Raw genomic sequence first — 23,332 nt, forward strand, 5'->3', positions numbered from 1 at the left:
TTATGTACTTTGAGATAGGGTATCCCACATTGGCCTGTCACTGATCATCTCCTGCCTCTTTCTTCCAAGTGATGCCGTTACTGACGTCCGAGAACGCGCCCAGCTCCTCACCACCTTGTGGGATAGAAATCTGGCCTTGTCTGTCTCTCTATAGTGCTGGTCACAGAATAACCCAAATGCAATGAGCTCTTTACGGGTTTGCAAACTGAATACAGAAGGAAGTACCCGGTGCAAGCACTGACCCTCGGGTGACCTCAAGCAAACTCATTACCTGGCTTTGAGTAATGGATTTATAGGGGCGGGGGAGAATTTAGCCCATTGCTGGGCGTAGTGACGCAATCCTTTAGTCTCAGCCCTTGGGAGGCTGAAAACAGGCGGATCTCGTGAGTTCCAAGCCGACCTGGTCTACAGAGCGAGTTCCAGGAGTGCCAGGGCTACCTAAAACCCCGTCTCAACTTAAAAAAAAAAATGCTTAGAACAATGCCTGGGGCATTAAGCGCTAAACAAGAGTTAGCATAACCTCGTCACGCTCGCGGCGGCCACTGTGCCCAGTTGCCCTTTTAAGGGACATTGCCATTTTCCTCTTAAGCGGAAGTACTCCTGAGGGCTCCGGAAGTGACTTCAGAGCCCCTTAGAAACATGGCCTCGGAGCGTTGTTCCGGAAGCGGTCACGGGTATCTGCGTGACGCTGACTGAGTTAGGGCGTCCCGTGGTGTTTCTATGGTGCCGCCCGCAACCCCCAGGCTCTCCGCTTCCTTTCCCGCCTGAGCGCTCGTCGCTGCGAGGCTGCCGACCAGTCCTACTGGCGACTCGGCCAGCCACCAGGGGGAGGAGTTGGCGAAGAGGTGACGCTCTGGGCGGCCCCACCTGCGTCTCGATGGTGCCCAGCGCCTCAGCTCATCGTTCCGACTCGTCTGGGTGGACGCGGCCCCTTTAACCGGCCGAGGGCGGGGCTAAGGAGTTCCCGCGAGAGCGGCGGGGGGCGGGGGGCGGTGCCGAGGCGGGGGCCCGTGGCGGATGGAGCCCGCGATGGAGCCGGAGACTCTGGAGGCGCGAATCAGTGAGTGTCCGGGAGGGGCGCGGGCCGGACCGGAACCGGAACCGGGGGCGCGAGGCTGGCCCCTTTCCTGGTGGGGGCGGGGTCCGTGCGCCCCCTCCTCACGCCCCGCCCCCCGATCCGGAGGGGCGGCGCCCCAGTTCGCCGCTGGGACCCTGACAGCTGCGCAACCTGGCCTTGATCGGGCGCCGCCCACCCACCCGATGACCCGGTTGCCTAGAGCACCCTGAACCCCCCCCAAGCCCTGCCTGTTGCAGCAAAGAGCAGCCCCTCCATTCTTCCTTTTGAGGGACCCCATTTCCTCAGGGCCTGAGTCTTCCCACCCGCAGCTCTTCTCAGATACGCTCGTTCCCCACCCTCTGGCTCAAGACCCCTGGCTCATCTGATCCAGCCAATCTGGGAGAGGCTCCCAATGCTTCAGCTTGGAGGGGTCCCGTCTAAGACTCCATAAGGAAATCCAAGTTCTCTGTCACTATACCCAGCCCAGCCTTACCCTGTGTCCCGGATTGCTTTCCTAGCCCCTGCTGAGCTTCCTCCCGAGGCCTCTCTGCCCTTGTTTTCCTGTCTCCTCAGAAACAGCTTGCTACTACTTAGGCTTCCAAGCCCCCAGCCCCTCCCTCCGCTCTCCCTGTCCCACACTACTGAAGATCTTGGCTTTGCCAGCCCACTTCCTGACCTCTCCCCGTGGGAGCTTCAGGTTGCCTTTTCTGGTCCACTTAGTGATCGGTCTCTCCCAAGGCCTTTCTGAAAGGGACCCTAGGTCTGAAAGCCTCTAGGTCTGTCCTCAGCTCAACCTCTTGGCCTCAGGTACACCAAAGATCTGTGCGGGGAAGATGTGGGAAGTCATGGCCAGGACCTTGGAAGCCAGCCTTGAGCAGAGTTGAACCAGGAGGTTAATTCTAGGAAAAATGTAGGAGAGTCAGCCTGGCAGCGGGCGGGGTAGGGACGGTGATGGCAGGAGACTCAATCGCCATGGTCCGCTTGAGATGCCACAACTGCATAGGTCTCAGGAGGTCAGAGGTAAAGGGTACCTTCTAGGAAGGACCATAGATGTTTTCACCATCTGAAGAGTCACGCCCAGTTGTGAAACACCTCTCTCCCTCCTCAAGTACTCTTCCCTGCCACCTGCCAATGGAGGTGCCACTCCAGGTGGAGGCGGGGAGAAGAGAGGCAGCCTGTCTCCTCCAGCTCTTAGACCTTTAGTGTGCTGAATGCTGGGGAGAAGCTGATCCTGGGTGCTGAGAGTTTCCTCTTCCTGGCTCCTGGCTCTAGATTGACTGGGTCCACCCTCGTTGGGGCTCACATGCCGTTGACACTTTGAAGGACTTCCTGTTTTAGCCCTTTCTCAGCTGTCACTGAGAGGCCAGTGCTCCATACATCCTCTGTGGCTTATGACTGGAGTCTCTTTCCAGTGTTTAGTCGTTGGCCGCTTTGAGGGGGAGGGGGCGGGGACAGGGAGACCTTTCCCCAAGAAAGCAGATGTTCCTGGTGTCCCTGGGGCTCGCTGGTAACATCTATTCCTCTCAAGGACTGGGGGGGGGGGTCCCCACAAGGCTCCTGGGATAGATTTGTACCAAGAGAGAATGTTTCTTCAGCCCTCTGGCCAGCCACACTGCCTCTGAGCACCTGGGAGAGAATAGCCTACCACAGCCCCTTCCGTCCTTCCTCCCCGCTCTGCGCTTCTTGATCACTAAGCTGAATGTCAGTGATGCTCTGTTTGGGCCAGTCAGCATCAGGAGAGCAGGGCTTTTGTCCACTGCTGTATTTTTAAAAATAAATAGGGATCAGATGAATGACTGCCAGGCATTGGGGTGTTCAAGGCTGCAGGCATAGCATAGGTCCCCAACTGGGCAGGAGCTGCATACTGGGCCCTGGCCTCTTCCTGTCTTCTCATTTTTGACAGCCCCACCTCTTGGGCTGTGATCCTGTGCATCCCCAGCATGGGCAGAAGTGTCTGGGTATCATGAGGACACTTGAGCTTCGCCATGCACAAAGTATTCACCATCCAGCCCGTGCTGCATCCAGCTCTACAAGTGGGGACGAGGACATTCAGGGAAATGTTATTACCTACTAGATCTTCACTTAGCCAGTGTCAGGGGCTCTGAGGGGATTGTCTGCTATCATTGACTGTGCTCCTCTTCCCTGCATTCTAACTTGCCCAGCCTCACCCTACCTGCCCCTGATCCCTCATCCATCCATGTAAAGAGAGATAAGTGTGTTCACAGTGGCAGGAATCACAACAGCATTGTATAATAAATAGCCCACTCGGGAACATTGCCACTGCCACTTTGGGCAGAAAGGAAGGGCTAAAGAGAAGAAATGTTCCTAAGCCACTCCTCGGGGGACAAGGTCTAGCAGAACTAGCCATGAGGTCCAGGGTCCAGACTTTTCGGGCCCGTGTCCTTAGCTGGGCAGAGTAGCCCTCAGACTGGCTAACTCCTTCTAGAGTTAGCTGGCCCCAGGAAGACCCAAGTCTCCTGCTCTGGGTTCCTATGGTTTCTTGGCCACTTAGCTTTTCTTGAGAGCCTGGCTTCTCTCGGCCCACTGCCCAGGGCTGCAACTCCTCAAGGATGGGACCCAGGCCTTTCCTAACCCCTAAGTCTCCTGAGTCCAGATTCCAGGGGAATAGGGATGCTGTTGCTGAGAGCTTTGAGACCAGAGATGGTGGGGTATCAACATTGGCGGTGGTCCCTCGATGTAGTCTCTGAAGATGGAGCTCTGGGGTGGGAAGGCAATATAAGCAGCAGCCGTGTATTCTGCCCACTGATTCCACTGGAATGTCAGTGCCCAGGGTTGGGGCTGTCCAGCAAAGAGGAGGGAAGCCTCTCCAGTACATGTGCACAGTCCCTCCTGAGCGTGCCAGCTGCAGTGAGGAGCTGCGGGGTGCGGCAGAAACCCCACTGTTCCCCACTGACTCCTTCCGCTCTCGCAGACAGAGCCACCAATCCCCTGAACAAGGAGCTGAACTGGGCCAGCATCAATGGTTTCTGCGAGCAGCTCAACGAAGACTTTGAGGGGTAAGTGACTCCTTTTGGCTGACACACTCAACAAAACACACTGCGCCCCTGTCATGCACACTCCAGAACCTGGTCCCCTCGAGCAGGCTGGAGACCTAGTTTCTGTTCTAAATGCAGTCACAGTTAACAAAGACAGTGGCACTTTCTGCTGGGGGATATGTGGATGTTACCTACCCTCTTGAGGGGAGCCCTCCTGGACCTGTTTTATAAATGAAACCAAGGCTCAGCAGTTTGCTCTTGAATCTCACTGAGACACTACCTGTCCTAACCTTGGTCAAGTCTAAACCTACCATGTAGCTGATGGTTTACTGGGGGCCTTCCAAAGGGCAGGCTATACCCCAACAACAATGTGGGCCAGCCCTAAAAGTGACTCCCTGAGGACTTGGGTTGTACGCTCCCAGGCTTTCTGCTGCTGCTGGATCACAGGAACCCATCACAGCGTCCTTCACGTCCATCCTCCTTCCCGGTGCTTCACTCTAGCAGCCCTTGGTGTGGGGTTCAGGGGCTTTGGGGCAAATGACCACCACTTCCACCTGCCTAGGCTTGGGCGAGTCACTGATCGTCTGAGCCCCACTCTCTCAGCTGTAACAAGGCGCTGGCAGTGCCACATGTGTGTGTTTATAAGGGTTTTCCTGGCACTGAGGAAAGCAAAGAGCCGAGGTGCTTGTGAGCCACCTTGCATGGCCACACCACTCAGGCTGTGGCCACCTGTTCTTACTGGTCTCCATGTGGGCCAAGGACACAGCTGCTTTTAGTGATGGTGAATTTGAACTCTGGGCCTCAGTCACCCGTTCTAGGCAAGTGCTCTCTATCAGTAAGCAACATCTGCAGGCCCATGTCTTGTTCTTAAAGCCAGACGGGGCTAGGTTGACACCTCTTGAAGGTCCCTGCCTACACTGGCTGCCTGGCACTGGCTGTCACCATCCCAGGTCTTGTCTGATGTGGAGAGAGCTTGGCCTTGCTATGTGCTTCACAGAGCCGGTAGGGGCTGATGTGCTGCAGGCTAATGCAGTGACTGCCCCCTTGAGTGAACCAAGTACCCCATCAGTCACGACTCTCTTCCTCCTACCAGGCCTCCACTTGCCACCCGCTTGCTGGCCCACAAGATCCAGTCCCCACAGGAGTGGGAGGCCATCCAGGCCTTGACGGTAAGAAAATATCTTGGGGTTCCATGAGCCCAAGGGAATTGTAACCAGATGATCAAGAATATAGGTCTGATCCAGCCAAGGTTCCCAGCAGCGGCAGTGGGTTAGCCTCCTGTCACGGCTGAGCCTCTGATGGTGGTGGCAGAGATTGTCCACTCAACTGCACAGCGGGCACCTCCCCAGGATACATGTTAAAGACCCTGGGTCAACATGCATGTTTTGAAGTGTATTTGTAAAGTTCCCAGGTTCTCTGAAGGGGCCATCCAGCTTACACAGGATCTGTAGGCCCTAGGCAGTGCTCTCTTCTGTGGTGAGAGGGAACCTCAGGATTAAGATGATGGCTATACCAGGGGCAAAGGGTGGGGTGTTGTCTGCGACTCCCTGCATGGCCCACATACCGGCTACCTTAGAACACGATTGTCTGAGGGGAGGTGAAAATAGCTCTAAGGAACTGTGCATGTGTCAACATGTTAGTGTTTGTTTGGGGTTTCCTTTTTAAGTATGCAGGGACCTTGTGATTTCATGGGTCTGGGAAAAGCCGAAGAAATAAACTGTTTTTTAAAAGAAGAAAAACAAGCTAAGCGGTATTGGTACACGCCCTTAATTCCAGCACTCGGGAGGTAGAATCAGGTGGATTGCTGTGAGTTTGAGGCCAGCCGGTCTGTAGAGTGAGTTCCAGAACAGCCAGGGCTACCCTGTCTAAAAAAAAAAAAAAGCCCCAGCGTGAGGGCCCATGGGCCTGGAGAGATGGCCCAGAGGTTAAGACCTCTGCTCTTCCAAAGGTCCTGAGTTCAATTCCCAGCACCGGCATGGTGGTTCACAACCATCTATAATGTGATCTGATGCCCTCTGGTGTACAGGCATAAATATTATCAGAACACTGTATACATAGTAAATACATCTTTTTTTAAAAGAGGAGAAGCTGGGTGTGGTGGTGCACACCTTTAATCCCAGCACTCTGGAAGCAGAGGCAGGTAAATCTCTGTGAGTTTGAGGCCAGCCTAGTCTACAAAGTGAGTCAGGAAAAAAAAAGTGTGAGGTAGGTGGTGCTGGAGAGATGATTGAGAGGTTAAGAGTGCTAGCTTCTAAGGTTCTTGAGTTCAAGTCCCAGCAGCCACGTGGTGGCTCACAACCATCTATAATGAGATCTGGTGACCTCTTCTGGCATGCAGGCAGAACACTGTATACATAATAAATAAATAAATTAATCTTTAAAAAAAAAAGAGGAAGGAGAAGAAAATAGTGAAAAGTCCATGTAAAAGTACTGCATGGTCTAAGCCATGAAGGACTGTGGCCATACCGCAGCTGGAGCAGTACTAGGCACTGGAAAACCCCTGGCCCATGCTCTAAGCGAGTGATTAGCAATCTCAGAGACCTTTGAACTACTGTATCTTGTGCCCTTGAGGGCCGTTCCCTTCCTCCGGCCCTGGCAAGGTCATGGGCTCCCTCACTGCTTCCCTTCCTAGGTTCTGGAGACATGCATGAAGAGCTGCGGCAAGAGGTTCCATGACGAGGTGGGCAAGTTCCGCTTCCTGAATGAGCTCATCAAGGTTGTGTCTCCCAAGGTGCGTCCTAGCCTGGGCTCAGCGTGCTGGGTCTGATGGAGGCTGCAGAAAGAGGATCCCTAGGGGCCTCCCAGTTAGGAACCCAGCACAGATCCTTCTCCAGAACCAGGGTGAGTTAGGACAGCCTGAGCCCCTGAGGAACCACTCAGTGTGCATGGAAAGCTGATCCCAGGGCACGCGCATGCTGTTGCTGGGTGTGCTGAGCCCAGGCTGCTTAGATGTTGGACATTTCTCCCCGACCCCATCACCTAGATGTGGTTTCCTTGAGCCTCAGGATCCAAAGCCACAGACCTGAGTCAGTTAGTGCTAGCAAATGGGCCACACCCTGGCCACTGGCCTTTGGCTTGAGTTCTCCCACACTTTGGATACATATTTGATGCCCAGCCCCCTCACCCTTCCTCTGAACAGAAGTCTTGAGTGGGCCATGCAACCCCATGTCTCCCAGGAGAGAACTGTGCAATGAAAGCCACATCTCTTGGCCTAGTTTGCTGCTGGAAATGATATGTGGGGCCTCATAGCTGCACACAAAGCCCTTCCCTCCTCCACCTGGAGCCCCGGGTTCCTTGCTAGGGTCTCACGGTTCAGTTCTAATGCACTCTGAGCAGGTGTTCCTACTCTGGGCTTCCCCCAACTCCACTTGCCCACAATGGGAAAACCGAGTCACAGACAGGTAACACAGCCAGTGGGTGGTCAGGCTATGAACTGAGCTCAGACCAAGCAGTGGTAGTGCACGCCTTTAATCCCAACACTTGAAAGGTGGATGTCTGAGTTCAAGGCCAGCCTAGACTACAGAAAAACAGAGTTCCAAGACAGCCAGGGCTCTACAAGAGAAACCCTGTCTCAAAAAAACAAACTAATCCCAACACTCAGGAGGCAGAGGCAGGTGGATACCTGTGAGTTTGAGGCCAGCCAGTCTAAAATGTGAGTACAGGACAGCCAGGGATACACACAGAGAAACCTTGTCTTGAAAAACCAAAAAACAAAGAACTGAGCTTGGTTTTCACCAGACCAGTTGCAGGGAGTATGGGACTTCAGAGCCATCTGGGAGGCTACAAAGTTAGGGTTAGAGTGAGTGGGGCTAAGCAGTCTCAGAGAATCCCCCTTCTGTGTGTCTCTGAAGTACCTGGGTTCCCGGACGTCAGAGAAGGTGAAGAATAAGATCTTGGAGCTGCTGTACAGCTGGACCGTCGGCCTGCCTGAGGAGGTGAAGATTGCAGAAGCCTACCAGATGCTGAAGAAGCAGGGTGAGCCTCTACTCCCAGCGGGGCAGGGACCAGTAATGCCTGCAGTCCGACTGCCAGCAGTCTCTGGGGCTTCTGCCAGAAAGGCCTTCACGGGTCTGCCTTTACCATCTGGGGAACACACAACCAGTGAGGCCTAGGTGGCTGGGCCTAAGGCCAGCTTGGGGCGGGGGTGGTATGTGTTCAAGCTTACCTTCAGAGAGTGGCCTCAAAACAAGAGTGCCCAGGAACTAGGGATATAGTTCAACTGGTAGAATGCTGGCCTAGCATGCATGAAGCTCTGGGTTCAATCCCCAGCACCAAATATTCCAGGTGTGGTAGTGCACACCTGTAATCCCAGCACTTAGAAAGTGGGGGCAGGAGGACCCGAAGTTGAAGGGCCACCCTTGGCTACATAGTGAGTTCAAAAGGATTACATGATACCCTTTCTCAAAAAATATATATGGGGGTTGAAGAGCCAGCTCCACAGTTAAGAGCACTTGCTGCTCTTCCAAAGGACGCGGGTTCTGTTTCCTGTACACACATAAGGAGCTCACAGCCACCTGAAACTCCAGCTCCAGGGGCCTGCTTCTACCTCCACACACACCTGCACTCACAAGCACAGTCCGTAGAGACACAGACACCACACATACCTGAAAACAAATATTTTTAAATTTATTTTTATTTTATGTGCATTGGTGTGGGGGTTTCAGATCACCTAGAACTAGAGTTATAGACAGTTGTGAACTGCCATGTGGGTGCTGGGAATTGAACCCAGGTCCTTTGGAAGTACAGACAGGATTCTTAACCACTGATCCATCTCTCCAGCCCCCTAAAAACAAATCTTAAAAAAAAAGAAAAAGAAAAAGCTGGGCGTGGTGGCACACGCCTTTAATCCCAGCAGAGGCAGGCGGATCGCTGTGAGTTCGAGGCCAGCCTGGTCTACAAAGTGAGTCCAGGATGGCCAAGGCTACACAGAGAAACCCTGTCTCGAAAAACAAAAAAAAAAAAAAAACTAGTATTTAAGTTATGTTTAAGTCAGGCGTGGTGACACACACCTTTAATCTCAGCACTTGGGAAGCAGAGACAGACAGATCGCTGTGAGTTCAAGGCCAGCCTGGTCTACAAAGTGAGTCTAAAACAGCCAAAAATGCACAGAGAGACCCTGTCTCAAAAATAAATAAATAAATAATGTTTATGTACACTAATATATATTGGGCTCAACCATCTCTGATGGAGTTCACTGTGCTTAGAAGTAGTCCCCTCATCAAAGTCCAAAGCTGGGGAGCCAATGAAAGAGTGACCTCTCTTTGACCTTGCCACCCTATTCTATCCCTCTCCCTACCACCACTGTTGCTGACACCTACTGATAGCCTTCCTAACCTCATCTTCCCCAGGGATTGTGAAGTCTGACCCCAAGCTTCCAGAGGATGCACTCTTTCCCCTGCCCCCTCCACGGCCCAAGAATGTGATCTTTGAAGATGAGGAGAAGTCCAAGGTAAGGCAGTAGTTTCTTGGGGGTAGAGTCTTCCCATGCTGACTGTCATCCCTGTGGAGGGGACAGTGTGGGAGCCTGCTGAATACACGGACCCACTCAAGCGTCTGCGTTCATGGCACAGGCCTAGGCTGAGGAGCTGCAGAGCTTTATCTTCCTATACTACTTGATTTGCTTTTAGTTACAGAAGCATTTTCAGGGAGAGGACCTGTTGAAATAAGCTTTTCCCAGCCAGCCCCCAAGGCTACCACGGTGGTTTCTGGTGTGTCCTCCCAGAGGCTGGGGGCGGGGCCCAGGGCTGTGTGCTGAGGGCATCCTTCTGCTCTACTCTGTGGGTAGTGTGTGGCGTCTCACCCGCTTGGACACCCATCAGGTGTCAATCATGTTTTTAACCATTTCACAGAGAGCTTTAGTGTCTTGCCCAGGTCCCACAAACAGTAACTAAGGAGCCAGGTTATAGGCCCTGACCTGGGGCTGCCCTCAGTCACTTCCTTGTCTCTGCAGATGCTGGCCCGCCTGCTGAAGAGCTCTCACCCCGAGGACCTCCGGGCTGCCAACAAGCTCATCAAGGAGATGGTGCAGGAGGTGATGGCTGGCCTGGGGTACATGGGCAGGAGGGATGGGGTGTGGAGCTAGGCCCCCAAGCAGGAGCTCTGTGTATGTGCATATGATGCCCCATATCAGCACAGCAGAACAGTGGCCACAGCCAAGAACTGACAGGTGCTAGCAGGCTGGGAAGATCTGCCCACTAGCCTGAGTGAACCTGCTGTGCAGGAGTTTCCGAGGAGTGGTATTTGTTAGTGATGAAGCTAAGAATCAGTGGCATGCACCTGTGTAATCCTGGAGCTCCAGAGCCTGAGGCAGGAGGATCTTGAGGTTGAGGCTAGTCTCTGGCCCATATAGCAAAGACCATATGTGAAGAAAAAGGAAAGGACTTTGGGAGCCAGTAAGGTGGCTCAGCAGGTGTAGGTATCTGCGGCCAGCCTGGGCTGGACCTGAGAGCCACATGCTGGAAGGACAGACCAACTCCCACAAGTTGCCCTTACATCCAAGTGCACACCACAGCCCGTGTACTCCCACACACATGCACACACAAGTAAATAAACGGCAAACATTTTGAAGTACTTTGGGAATGCACTGGGGCTTGGGGTTCTAGCTTAGTGTAGACCACTTTCCTGATATGCACGAGGTCCTGTTATCCTTCCTCAGCATCTCCCACCAACAAGTTCAACCTTAAAATAGTTTTTAGCGGGGAGGTGGTGCATGCCTTTAATCCCAGCACTTGGGAGGCAGTTGGATCTCTGTCAGTTCAAGGCCAGCCTGGTCTACAGAGTAAGTTCCAGGACAACTAGTACTTTACAGAGAAACCCTGTCTCAAAAAACAAAATATTGTAAAAAAAAAGTTTTTAAATACATATTTAAGTATGTGTACATGTATATAGATTTATACACACAGCAAAACACAGATGTTAATATATGTTGGAAGTGTAGATATTCAAGGCTGGAACTGAATCCCAGCACTTGGGAGGCAGAGGCAGGTGGATCTCTGTGAGTTTAAGGATCTCCAGAGTGAGTTCCAGGACAGTCGGCTATGTAGAGAGACTCTCAAAACAAAATAAAAATTTAAAAGGGTGTTCAGGATGGGCAAGGTGGCTCACACCTCTAACCCCAACATTGGGGAGGATAAGACAGGAAGATGGCTTTGGCTTGAATTCAGGCCAGCCTCAGCTACAGAGTGAAACTGTCTCAACCAAATCAAACAAAGACTTCAGATTAGCACTTAGTAGCACACAGGCCAAATGGAACACAGCTCTCTAGACTAAGGATTGACAGCAAGGAAATAAAGGGTTAAGGCCATAAGGCAGGGACCTCTGAGACAGGAGATTGCCCATTATGTGCCCAAGGTGACTACCCATCTGTAGCCCTGTGTATCTAGATCATCAGTTTTCTTTCCTTTTTTTTTTTTTTTTAAGATTTATTTATTTATTATGCATACAGTGCTCTGCCTTCATGTACACCTGCACACCAGAAGACGGCATTAGATCACATTATAGATGGTTGTGAACCACCATGTGGTTGCTGGGAATAGAACTCAGGACCTTTGGAAGAACAGGTGGCGCTCTTAACCACTGAGCTATCTCTCCAGCCCCTGATTTTTCTTTCCTTGAAAATGATCCAGAGCCGGGCGTGGTGGCGCACGCCTTTAATCCCAGCACTCGGGAGGCAGAGGCAGGCGGATTGCTGTGAGTTTGAGGCCAGCCTGGTCTACAAAGTGAGTCCAGGACGGCCAAGGCTACACAGAGAAACCCTGTCTCGAAAAACCAAAAAAAAAAGAAAAAAAGAAAATGATCCAGAAATGTGGACTTTTCCATGAAATCCCCAGCATACTAATGACAGCAGCAAAGAATTTTCCCCATGTTTTACAAGTGTGTGTCTCACAGAAACTGCTAGTTCATTCTTCCTCAGAGGCAAGATTTAGTCATGCAGGTTGGTCAGGCTAAGCTTGGACCCCAGATTGACTGTCAGGGGCTACTCTGCATCCCCTGAAGCAGAAAAGAGCATGTCACAGGCCTGGATGGCTTATTTCAGGGATGATTTTTTTTTTTTGCTTGTTTGTTTGTTTGTTTGTCTGAGACAGGGTCTCTCTGTGTAGCCTTGGCTTTCCTGGATTCGCTTTGTAGACCAGGCTGGCCTCGAACTCAACAGCGATCCGCCTGCCTCTGCCTCCTGAGTGCTGGCATTAAAGGCATGCGCCACCATGTCTGGCTTTTCAGGGATGTCTTAAAGGGCCAAGCCGTGTGAGACTGCCAAGAACATGGCCACCTCCTGCAGCAGAAGGGTATTAGCAAGCATGATGGGCTGGAAGGGAGTGAGGTTACCTCCTATAGCTGCCTTTAAAGGCCATGAGCTCCCAACACTTGCTAGGTTCCTACAGTCACAAGGAAGGACACCAACGAAGGGGTCTTCTCTTCCAGTGTGGGAAGGTTGGCTTCAGGAGACAGCACAGGGAGGGCAAGAATGATGCAGGGCCACAGTCAGGAGTCTAGAAACTTGCTATGAGTGAGTGAGGGCCACCCCTGGAGACTGCGAGCTTGTACAGGAGAGTAGGAAGTGACACAATAGCAGTAGACTGCTTCTTGGACAGAGGACCTGCCCTGAGTGGCAAGCTCTCACCAGGACATGGCCACACAGAGCTGACATTGTACCCGTCCAGCCCTCGTCCCAGACTCCTTTGCTATCTCCAAGGAGAGCCACTAGTAGGGCTGAGGCAGCCTCTGGCCGTTTCTGCTCCACAGGACCAGAAGCGGATGGAGAAGATCTCAAAGCGGGTGAATGCCATTGAGGAGGTAAACAACAATGTGAAGCTGTTGACAGAGATGGTGATGAGCCACAGCCAGGGCGCGGCGTCCAGCAGCAGTGAGGACCTCATGAAGGTGCGCCCACTCCCAGTCCGCTCCCAGCCCACCTCGCAGCCCACAGCCCCCTAAGAACCCTTATCTATTCGCCTGTTCCCCCCCCAGGAGTTATACCAGCGCTGTGAGCGCATGCGGCCCACACTCTTCCGATTGGCCAGTGACACAGAAGACAATGATGAGGCCTTAGGTGAGCCCTGGGCGACTGTCCCTCTACCTCCCTCTACCTCCTCCCCCTTCCAGGCCCTGCTAGACACCCACAGTTGGAAGGAACCACCACGAGGGGGCCCCCTGTCTCCAGCACTGACATGAGAAGGCCGCAGACAGCTGAGACTGCTCTTGCAGACCTATGAGCAAGGTCCTGCCCAGGACGGAGAACTCTTCCCAATTTCCAACTGGGGCTCAACAAACAAAAATGTCTAGCTCAGGTCACAGCAACAGTGTGGCAGATGATCCCATCAGCCACTCAGGCCCTTTGTTACCTCTCAGTCTCACTCTGCCCTTGGCTGGCTGTCCCCTGGACATTTCCACCTCCAAGCCTCTACACCAGCTTGGCTGTCTGAACTCCATATATGCAATGGGCTGCCTGGCCCGTCCCCTTCACATGCCCTTTGGGGTGGATGTGGGAGGCTTCTCCCCCCTATCCAGAGGCTCCACCACTCCTTCAACCCCCACCTCTCCCTTCCTTCTGGTTCCAGCTGAGATCCTGCAGGCTAACGACAATCTCACCCAGGTGATCAACCTGTACAAGCAGCTGGTCCGGGGTGAGGAGGTCAATGGTGATGCCACAGCCAGCTCCATTCCTGGTAAGAAGAGAGCAGAAGTGCTCTGGGGACCCAGAGTGCTGCCTGGCATGACCTTCAGTGTGACCCTGGCCCTTTAAAACCATGAAGGTCCCGAGAAGGGAGCCGAGGCATTCTGCCAAGCCTAAAGCTGTTGGGGAAGGCCACCCAGGACAGAGGAGAAGGGAGCCCAAGTTTGTCATGGCCCCCAGGACTTGCCCAACTCTCTTCTCCCCTCAGGGAGCACCTCAGCCCTGCTGGACCTCTCAGGCCTGGACCTCCCTCCCTCGGGCACCACATACCCAGCCACGCCCACCCATCCTGGCAACCAGAGCAGTCCAAAGCAGCCTAGTGCCTCAGTGTCCCTGCTTGATGACGAGCTCATGTCTCTGGGTAAGGAAGAGGATGGTACAGGGCAGCTTGTGGGCACCAGCATTCTGCCCTCCAGTGGGAGGCTATGGATGAGCAGCATACCTTCCCTATGCTAGGTGAAGCCGTAGCTCAGGGAGACTGAGAACAAAGTCAGCCTGGCAAAGGGCAGGGCTGGCCAGCTCTGGCTGCCTGGGAGAGGTGGGGTGATTTCTGCAGTGGAGCTGCCTGAGGAAGGGTCAGCAGGTTCTCCAGACAGGAAGGACATGATTTAGTAAGCGCCAGCGCCACTTCTAGTGAGCCCAGCACATTGGGGACATTGAAAGTGTAAGCAGTGAACATTGTTTTCTTTGGCTTTTCTTGTTTGGTTGGTTGGGACTTTTCGTTTTTGTTTTTGGTCTTATTTTCCCCCTTGGTTTCTTGAGACAGCATTTCTGTGTGTAGCCTTGAATGTCCTAGACTCTCTTTGTAGACCAGGCTGGCCTCCAACTCAGAGCGATCCACCTGCCTCTTCCTCCCAAGTGCTGGGATCAAAGATGTGTGCCGCCAGCGCTCAGATTTTTTTGTTGTTTGAGACATGGTTTCTGTCTAGCCCCACCTGTTCTGGAACTTACTCTGTAGACTAGACTAGCCTTGACCTCAGAGATCTGCCTGCCTCTGCTTCCCAAGTGCTGGGATTAAAGGTGTGTGCCACCATGCTCGGCATCACTATCTTTTCTAACTCACATACAGGGTAAGCCTGGCTGAGGTGTTCAGGAGAGACAGGGATGGTGGTTTTTCTGCCAGCCAGCAGGCCGGGCCCCAGGGCCCTCAGCACTAATTAGTGACCTATACCAGAGCCTTCAGAGTGTGCCTGACCCACCTAGCCATTGTCCACACGGGGACACTGGTGCAATCAGAGACTCTCCTCCCCTCCTTACTACCATGTCGGCTCTGAGAGGCAGTGGCGGAAGTTCCAACTTCTGCCCATAAGTTGGCTTCTTTGGGGCCTTGCCGGGAAGAGAGGAAGCAAGCGTGGGCTGCAAAACGGCTGTTGGGACGATGGTTTCTATTTTCACCCTGCCGCTGGTTCCCTCTGAAAGTGTGGGTTTCACTCCTGCCCCTGTAAGAAAGGGAGGAATCCAGGCGCCCTAGGCCAGCGCACTGTTAGCTGTTAGCCCCCCTGGCCTCTGCCCACCAGTCCAACCCCCAATCTTGCTTTCTCTACAGGCCTAAGTGACCCCACACCACCTTCAGGCTCCAGCTCAGATGGTGTGGGGTGGAACAGCTTCCAGGTAAGAGGGCCGAAGCTGGCTCTGTCTATGACAGACAGACCTAGGCAAAGGGAGGCTGGGGCCAGTAGTTGGAGGGGTGGCAAATAGCCAGGTGAGTATTAGGCAAGGCTCCCAGGAGCCAGGGCAGTTCCACCCCAGGGAAGAGCCTAACAGTCTGTTCTAACCTCCAGCAGAGGTGCCTGGGCCTCAGCTTAGGGTCCCCAACAGGACCACAGCCCTGCCTTCAAGGCTAAGCTCTTCTTCCCTTAAAGGGGACTTGAGGTCCCTGCAATGTAGAGATCCAGCTAGGCTCAGTGGCCTGCCTCATGGACAGGTGGTCTGTTCTTTCTGCTGTAGCTTTCTCAGATGTCACCTGCAGAGGGGGAGGGCCTCAGGACACAAGTGCCTCTGATCCTTTGGAGAGTCTCACCCACTGTCTCCTTTGCCCACAGTCATCAGATGGCACTGAACCACAAGTCCCTCCCCCAGCCCAGGCCCCCAGCATGGACTGCCGACCCCCAGCGCAGGCACCCCCACCAACGAGCAGCGGCCTGGACGACCTGGATCTCTTGGGGAAGACTCTCTTGCAACAGGCACTGCCCCCGGAGGCCCAGCAAGTGCGGTGGTGAGGGCTGCTATTGCCAGGGCCCTCCCTGTCCCCACAGCTAGCAGCTTCTGGGCCCAGCAAGGGAATCACCCATCATTTGCAATTCCTGGGAGCCTGGCATGTTAGATCATCCATTGTGACAAGAGTGTGCCCAGGGATGGTCCCACCCTACATAGAATTGATGAGAATGTGCCCGCTAATATGCCCTTTGAGTTCCCAGAACCCTAGAGAAAGATAAAAGGGCGCTCAGCATTGGAGGATGCTGAGGCAAAAGGAATGGGAGAGGTTCTCACTATAGGTGAGGATGCTCAGGCTATTAACCTGCAGGCACAGAACTGGGTTGCCTAGTCCCTCCAAAACCCCTAACAAGGCCACCAGAGAAATAATGTGCTAATGCACTGTCTTCATTAAGGGAGAAGCAGCAGCCAACCCCCCGGCTCACCCTCCGTGACCTGCAGAGTAAGAGCAGCTGCAACTCGCCCAATCCAGGAGCCACCAGCCTCCTCCACACCATGCCCCCAGAGCCCCCTGGGCCTCTGCCGCAGCCCACGCCCCCTGAGCTCTCCTTAACCAACATCACTGTGCCCCTGGAGTCCATCAAACCCAGTGAGTAGGGAGAGGTGGGCTGGGGAGGGCCGGGCCAGGTCAGCTCTTGTCACTGCTGACCCCAGTGTGATCCTGGACAAGGGCTTCCCATCCTAGTATGATGAAAGGCTGCCTTCTAATCTCTGGGTCACACAGGAGGGGGCTTCTTAGCAATGAACCCCAGCCCCTCCTTCCTAGGGAGGCCAGGGGCCAGAACTAGAGGCTCCATAAGATTATAAAACGGGGGCTGGAGAGATGGCTCAGTGGTTAAGGGCGCCACCTGCTCTTCCAGAGGTCCTGAGTTCAATTCCCAGCAACCACATGCATGGTGGCTCACAACCACCTATAATGTAATCTGATACCCTCTTCTGCAGATAAAGCACTCACATGCAATAATAATTAAAAAAAAAAAAAAAAGATTATAAAACGGAACCTCAAAGAAAGATCTAGCCCTAAGCCCCAGATATTTCTCACCCAAGAGTGGCAGCACTGGCTGGTTACTTTCATGGAAGCTATGACCAAGGGCCCCACGCCTTCCCCATCCTTCTTAACACTAAACTGACCCTGAGCCGAAAGAGTGCATGACAAGCCTTTGTCTCTAGCCTGGGAGGGACTTGGCTGTGACTTGGCTCCAGTGTGGGTGTCCTGCCTTCACCCGCAATGGAGTCCACACCCTGAGTGAGAAGCAGATAAGTATGTTCTGGCTCCGCCCATTCTTCACCCTCCTACCCTTCTCTCAACAGGCAGCATCTTGCCAGTGACCGTCTATGACCAGCATGGCTTCCGTGTCCTCTTTCATTTTGCTCGGGACCCACTGCCAGGGCGCTCTGATGTGCTGGTGGTGGTGGTCTCCATGCTGAGCACAGCTCCCCAGCCCATCCGAAACATTGTTTTCCAGTCAGCAGTCCCCAAGGTGACAGGGCAGACCAGGCAGGCCTTCTTCCCTCAAGGCAGGGTGACCTGAGACTTGGTGGGTAGCCAGCTGGCTGGGCATGGTCAGGAGACAGGCTCTCTCTTACTGGGGAGCTGGGGAAGGGGTGGTGGGAAGCCAGGAGAGATCCCTGAAACCCTGTGAGGGGAGCTGGTTCCTCATCAGTGGCTGCCTGACCTGCTGTACACCTCCTGCCCTCAGGTCATGAAGGTGAGGCTGCAGCCACCTTCGGGCACAGAGCTGCCAGCATTTAACCCCATCGTCCACCCCTCAGCCATCACCCAGGTCCTGCTCCTTGCTAACCCCCAGAAGGTGAGGGCCCAGCTATGACAGGGCAGTGCCCCAGGGTGTTGTTGACCTCTTTTTCCTGCTCTGACCCTGTGCTTTTGCCATTTGTGCCCCAGGAGAAGGTTCGCCTTCGCTACAAGCTCATCTTCACCATGGGCGACCAGACCTACAATGAGATGGGAGATGTGGATCAGTTTCCCCCACCAGAAACCTGGGGGAGCCTCTAGGACAGAGGGGCTGGAGAGAGGAGGGGCAGCAGGACCTGTACCTGTTGAGCCTGGTGCTTCTCTCCTTCCTGTGGCCCTCAGTGACTCTTCCCTTTCCCTCTGCCTGTTCTCCTGCTGAGCCTAACCCAGCAGCAGGCTGGGCCTGGGTTGGCCATAGCAGCTGGGACCCCCATCTCCAGTGGGAGCCTGGAACAGGGAGGGGCTGTGTGCCCTGGAAGGACTCTTGCGGGGTAAGGGAGGAAGCATGGCTGGTAAGCCCAGCCCTGACTCCAGCCTGAGGTGGGGTCTTCCCCACCTGTCTTTTTTGCCTTATGGAAAGGCCCAGCCATAACTTGGAGGCCATGCTGGATCTGGGACCAGCCCAGGCCTCCTCTGTGGGAACCCAGTGACTGGGGGTGATGCCCATGCCCTAGCTGTTTGCACTCGGTGTGTGGTTTGGCTCTTCGCTTTTCTTTTGGAATGGCCCTGTGGTCACAGAGCTGAAGGCGTTCCATCAGCTCCCAGGCCCTCCAGAGGCCTCCCTGTGTTCTCAGGCCTCCTACAGGCCATGGAAACTTGAAAGCAAAGCCAGAGGACATGCCTCCTTGGAGGGCCATGGGGCTCCTAGAGCTCCATGCTTCATTTATCAGCTACTGTTGGGGCCTCCTGTGAGCACCGCACAGCCGCCCACCCATCTGTGGTCAAAAGTAAGGGTCAGTGTGGGTGACAGCAGGAGTATTTATGAAAATAAAATGACCTTTTCCTGAACTAGCTGTTCTTGTTATTGTAAGCATGAGGGAGCTAGGGAAGATTCAGAAATTGGGGGCCTGGGGATTGCCCTATAGGTCTGCCCCGTCTCCCACCCACCTTAGCTCTTCAGCCCTCACCAAGAGAGGCCCTACTGGGGGCCTATGGCTGCTATTGAGTCACTCAATAAGCACTACTCTGTGGTGACCAGAGCTGCCCTAGCTGGGAATGAGGGGACCACTAGGAGGTCTAGCTGCTGTAGAATCTAAAGGGAAACCCTGGTCCCTCACTTCCTCTTATGCTCTGCAGAGTGTCTTGCTGGGCTTCTTCCAGCCCCAGCCCGGCTCTGGGAAGCAGGGCCCTAGTAACAGATGTGTCAGGCCTACCTTGGGTCAGCTCCCAGCTATTCTGGCCTCCTTGGAGAGGTAAAAGGCTGTATGTCTCCAAGCAGGGTGCGGAAGGCACACACAGAACCTGCCAGTGGGGTGCAGTGAAGAGCTGGCTTAGCGCCCCATGCTGCAGAAGAGAGCTCCTGCACTGTTGCAGGCTGCCCACTCTCCCACAAGCGGCTGTGTTGCTACCAGCTCCAGGAAGTCCCACATTTGAGAAAACACTTTCACTTTGTCTCCTCTGGCAGTTTGAGACTGGCTACTAAAACCTTTTGCCTAGAGCCTATGAAGACCTCTTGGATATGACACAGTCTGAGTCCCATAGGCCAGGAACCCATCAGGCCCACCCTGAACGTTCAGAGTGAAGACATCTCAGGGTGTGCCGCACAGCAAAAGGACAGGAGGCAACAGCCGATGGCCTGGCCTAGCACCCACCCTGTCTGGAAAGGACCTCTAGTTCCCATCTGGGGCGGCAGAGTTGTGTCTCATGTATAATCTTTTTACATGGCCGCTGGATGAGTGAGGGTTGGCATGGGGTCATGGGACCATGAATGGGAGGGTCCCATGTGACAGTACTGATTTCAGTCACCGGCTTTCTGTCCTTTCCTAGGTTCCTTGTTTGAAAAGGCCACAGGGATCTGTCTGTGGCGGAGGTGGGGACGTTTTACCCAGTAGCTGGTTTGCTGCATTTGAGGCCATCTCCACGGGGAGGTTCTTTGGTGTTCATCATCTTCTTTGGGGTGGGCTGGGGGTTGCCAGGAGTTGGCCTGTCTTGTCAAGGAATCTTTGAAATGGAGGAAACATCTTTAAATGCCAAAAAAAGGCTACAGGGTAGGGACCCAGAGAGCCAGTTAGGACCCCTGAGGGAATCTGTAGGTCCAAGACCCCCTTCAATTTCCTGATCCTACTCCATCTCCAGCCTTGTCTTCATCCAGTCTCGTATACACATCTCTTGAGCAGTCCCAAGCCAGGTATGGCCTGTCTCAAAACCTGGTGGGAACTTGGTAGGAACTTGGAACCCAGCTGGGAGACAAGGACCTCACTGGAGGCTGTCTCTGCCTTAGCATCTTAGCATGAGTACCTTGGGAAGTATCTTCTGTCTCTTAAAAGATGAACCCATTACCACCCCAGAGCAGCGGGACTTCCCAGACCTCAAAGCCACACTTCCACTTCTGGGACATTGGCCAGAGGCAGCAGTTAAGCCTGCAGTGACCACAGTGCAGAAGCCAAGAGTGATGGAGAAGCCTCTGCTGCTCTGGGACACCCTCTGTGGTCTCCATCCCCAGGGCAGCCAAGGGGAGCCACCCACTCTGGCCTGCTGCTTGGCCTGCTGCCTGCAGCCTCTCCGTCCCCTTGCCCTTGAGTCCTCAGAACTGCTCTGTGAGCACAAGACTGGACCAGCAGTCTAGAGGAGATGGCCATCAAGATGGTAGATCAATCCAGCCACCTGAGCCTGCTCTCCAGCTTTGTCACCTTGGCCTGCTTTGCTGGGCTCAAGAGTGTACATTCCCCAGGACTAGCAGCCTTAGGTAGAGTCCTGCCTCAGCCCCACCCCAGGGTTCCTGGAAAGGCCTTAAGTCAAGGTTGGGCAAAAGAGTTAGCAAATCCCCAGGAAACACACCTGTGCTTGGCTGCTGTGGGTAGCATTTGGAAGCTTTCTTGTATTGCCACAATCATGCCATGTGGCAAAGTGTCTCAGGTGATAGGATGAGGCCAACAGCCTCCACCCGAGCCTGCCTACTGGCTGCCCTGACCACATCCGTTTAAGTCTCACTAGCAGATGCCACCCAGACTGTCATAGGGACAGCAGCCATAGTTAAGGCCAGCCTGAAAAGAAGGTCACAGGCAATGGCGGGCACACGGCAGAAAGACAGCAGCAATGGCTCCTAGGTCTTAAGTCTTTTCTTCTGACCTGCCCTCTACCACCCAGCCAGCTGGGTGTGCACATCTGGTCTAAGGGCCTGCGTCTGCACATCTGCCAAATGGATACCTTAGAGGTATCTGCAAAGATACCTTAAAGGAGGATGAGCTAAGGGGCAGGCCAGTAAATTCTCCTGTCCTAAAGCAGCCAGGCATACTTCAAGGGCCACTGAGGCAGGCATGGTCAAGGCGCTTCTCATTCCTGACTTGTGGTAGCTGAACAATAACTGTAACAGCAGACAGTGCCAGGCACTCTTGTGAAATTTTTACATCCTGTAATCTAAACTACGCTGTTTGTGGCTGAGGGGTGAGCTGTCTTATCTAAGGTCACTCAGTGTGCTGGTGAGAGACGTTCCACTCCACACACTCCCCCTAAGTCCCATTGCTGCTCTTTGGGGACGCAGGTAATCACAAATCTGGTATCACCCAAGTCAATCATGACACCATAGTGCTGAGACACAGAGGCCCAGAGGGCTCAGCCACAAGCTCAAAAGATGGTGCTCCAGCTGGAGTCAACATGGTTTAGGGAAGGGCCCAGGGAGGGGTTAGCTGGTGACCTCTGAGGTACCTTGTCTGTGCAGTTCTAAAGTCCATGATCCTTTGGGCGGTTAGTGGCCACACATGCCTATAATATCTGCTACCCAAGAGGCAAGAACATTGAAGTTCATGACCAACTGGGCCACTTAGAGAGCTTTTCTCCCAAAATAAAAAAAAAGGGGGGGGGGGGGCTGGCAGAACAGCTCAGTGGGTAAAGGTGTCTGCCACCATGCGTGAGGACCAGAGTTTGACCACTGGAACCAATGTGATAGAAGACGATAACTGATTCCCATCAGTTGTCTTCTGGCCTCCCCACAAGAGCTGTGATGTTCACACACATATGTGGGCACATGCACACAATAAACAAAAAATGTGACTTAGGAAGCTGGGGAGCTGGCTCGGAGGTTAGGCTGCTCTTGTAGAGAACCAGGTTCGATTCCCAGCACGCACATGGTGACTCACGATAATCTGTCACTCCTTCTGGCTTCCACAGGCACCTCACACCCATGGTTTGCACACATAAATGCAGGCAAAATAACTGTACACATAAAATGAAACTAAATTTTTAATTAAAAATTTTTTTGGTTGTTTTTAGTATTTTGGGTTTTTTTTTCTGTTTGGTTGCTTTGTTTTGGTTTTTCGAGACAGGGTCTCTCTGTGTTAGCCTTGAATATCCTGGACTCACTTTGTAGATCAAGCTAGCCTCGAACTCACAATGATCTGCCTGCCTCTGCCTCCTGAGTGCTGTAAAAAAATTTTAAGAAAGGTAAAAAGAGCTGGGGCTGGGACTCTGCGGGCAGAACACTTGGCAAGCATGCACAAAGCCCTGAGTTCAATCTCCAGTAAGAAACCAAAATACACATCTCCATAAGAGAGAGCTGGACCTGGCAGTGATCTCAGCATTTACTAATCAAAACTTCCATTTACAACATCCTTTGAAGAAATAGCCTATGATCCAGCCTTCAATGATTCAACACCAAGGTCACCCATCCTAGAAGCACAGAAGCCATATCTGGTCAGATCCAGATGCTCCCCAGGTCTGGCTGCAGGGAAGGCTGGAGGCTGGGGGCTGGGCAAGGGCTTGGACAGCTGATAATATACTCTGGTCATTTCTAAAACAAACAAACAAACAAACAAATAAAACACCAACCTATTATTTCAGCCCAGGGAGCTGTCCCCTCCCCAGACTAGAATTAGGTCTAGATCTAAACAAGCCTGGAAGGCCTGGAGTCTAAGCAAGGCCTGCCCTCAGGAACTTCCAGACCAGCCAAGCAACCTGACAGCCCAACAAGCCCTGGGCATGAAGGCCGAAGCACCCTGGAGATCAAGACCTCCCTAGAGGCAAGAAAATGACACCTGAAGCCAGACGGTGGTGGTGCACGCCTTTAATTCCAGCACTCTGGAGGCAGAGGCAGGTGGATCCCTGTGAGTTCGAGGCCAGCCTGGTCTACAATGCATGCCCAGGACAGCCAAGGCTACACAGAGAAACCCTGTCTCAAAAAACCAAAAAAGAAAGGAAGGAAGGAAGGGGGAGAGAGAGAGAGACACCTGGAGCCAAGCTGCCTGCAAGCTTGGGAATCTCCAGCCTCCTAAGGCTTATCCAGTACTGTGCCCATTGCCAAGTCAGGGAAAACAGAAACAAAGAATGTTCTGGGTAGGACCTGGATGGTAGGAAGTCTCACACATTAGGAGGCCTGGTCTACACCACTCTGATGTCTCCATCACTGTACCCCAAGACTGGCCCTTCCCTAGAATCTTTTGCCACCTCTTCTGCAAACCCTGGCCAGTACCCTTCCCACTGGGAAA

At 53.4% G+C, this 23,332-nt stretch overlaps 1 protein-coding gene across 2 annotated transcripts; it reads left to right on the forward strand.

The window, feature by feature from the left end:
* The first annotated feature begins 650 nt into the window (after positions 1–650).
* Positions 651–18,726, forward strand: Gga1 (golgi associated, gamma adaptin ear containing, ARF binding protein 1). 2 transcript variants are annotated; one of them, XM_051159940.1, is made up of 17 exons: positions 652–1,060; positions 3,990–4,074; positions 5,147–5,222; positions 6,686–6,784; positions 7,905–8,028; positions 9,402–9,502; positions 10,004–10,084; positions 12,796–12,933; positions 13,021–13,102; positions 13,611–13,718; positions 13,935–14,087; positions 15,273–15,337; positions 15,769–15,941; positions 16,336–16,529; positions 17,252–17,421; positions 17,641–17,751; positions 17,844–18,725. In XM_051159940.1, the coding sequence occupies exons 1-17, from the start codon at positions 1,018–1,020 to the stop codon at positions 17,952–17,954; spliced, it is 1,914 nt and encodes a 637-aa protein (XP_051015897.1). In that variant the 5' UTR covers positions 652–1,017; the 3' UTR covers positions 17,955–18,725. The 2 variants fall into 2 exon arrangements, with proteins under 2 accessions (XP_051015898.1, XP_051015897.1); XM_051159941.1 differs by lacking the exon at positions 17,641–17,751 and having other exon boundaries at positions 651–1,060; positions 17,844–18,726.
* The last annotated feature ends 4,606 nt before the right edge of the window (positions 18,727–23,332 follow it).

Source organism: Acomys russatus, chromosome 17 (assembly GCF_903995435.1).
Source record: "Acomys russatus chromosome 17, mAcoRus1.1, whole genome shotgun sequence".
In the NCBI taxonomy this organism is placed as follows: Eukaryota; Metazoa; Chordata; class Mammalia; order Rodentia; family Muridae; genus Acomys; species Acomys russatus.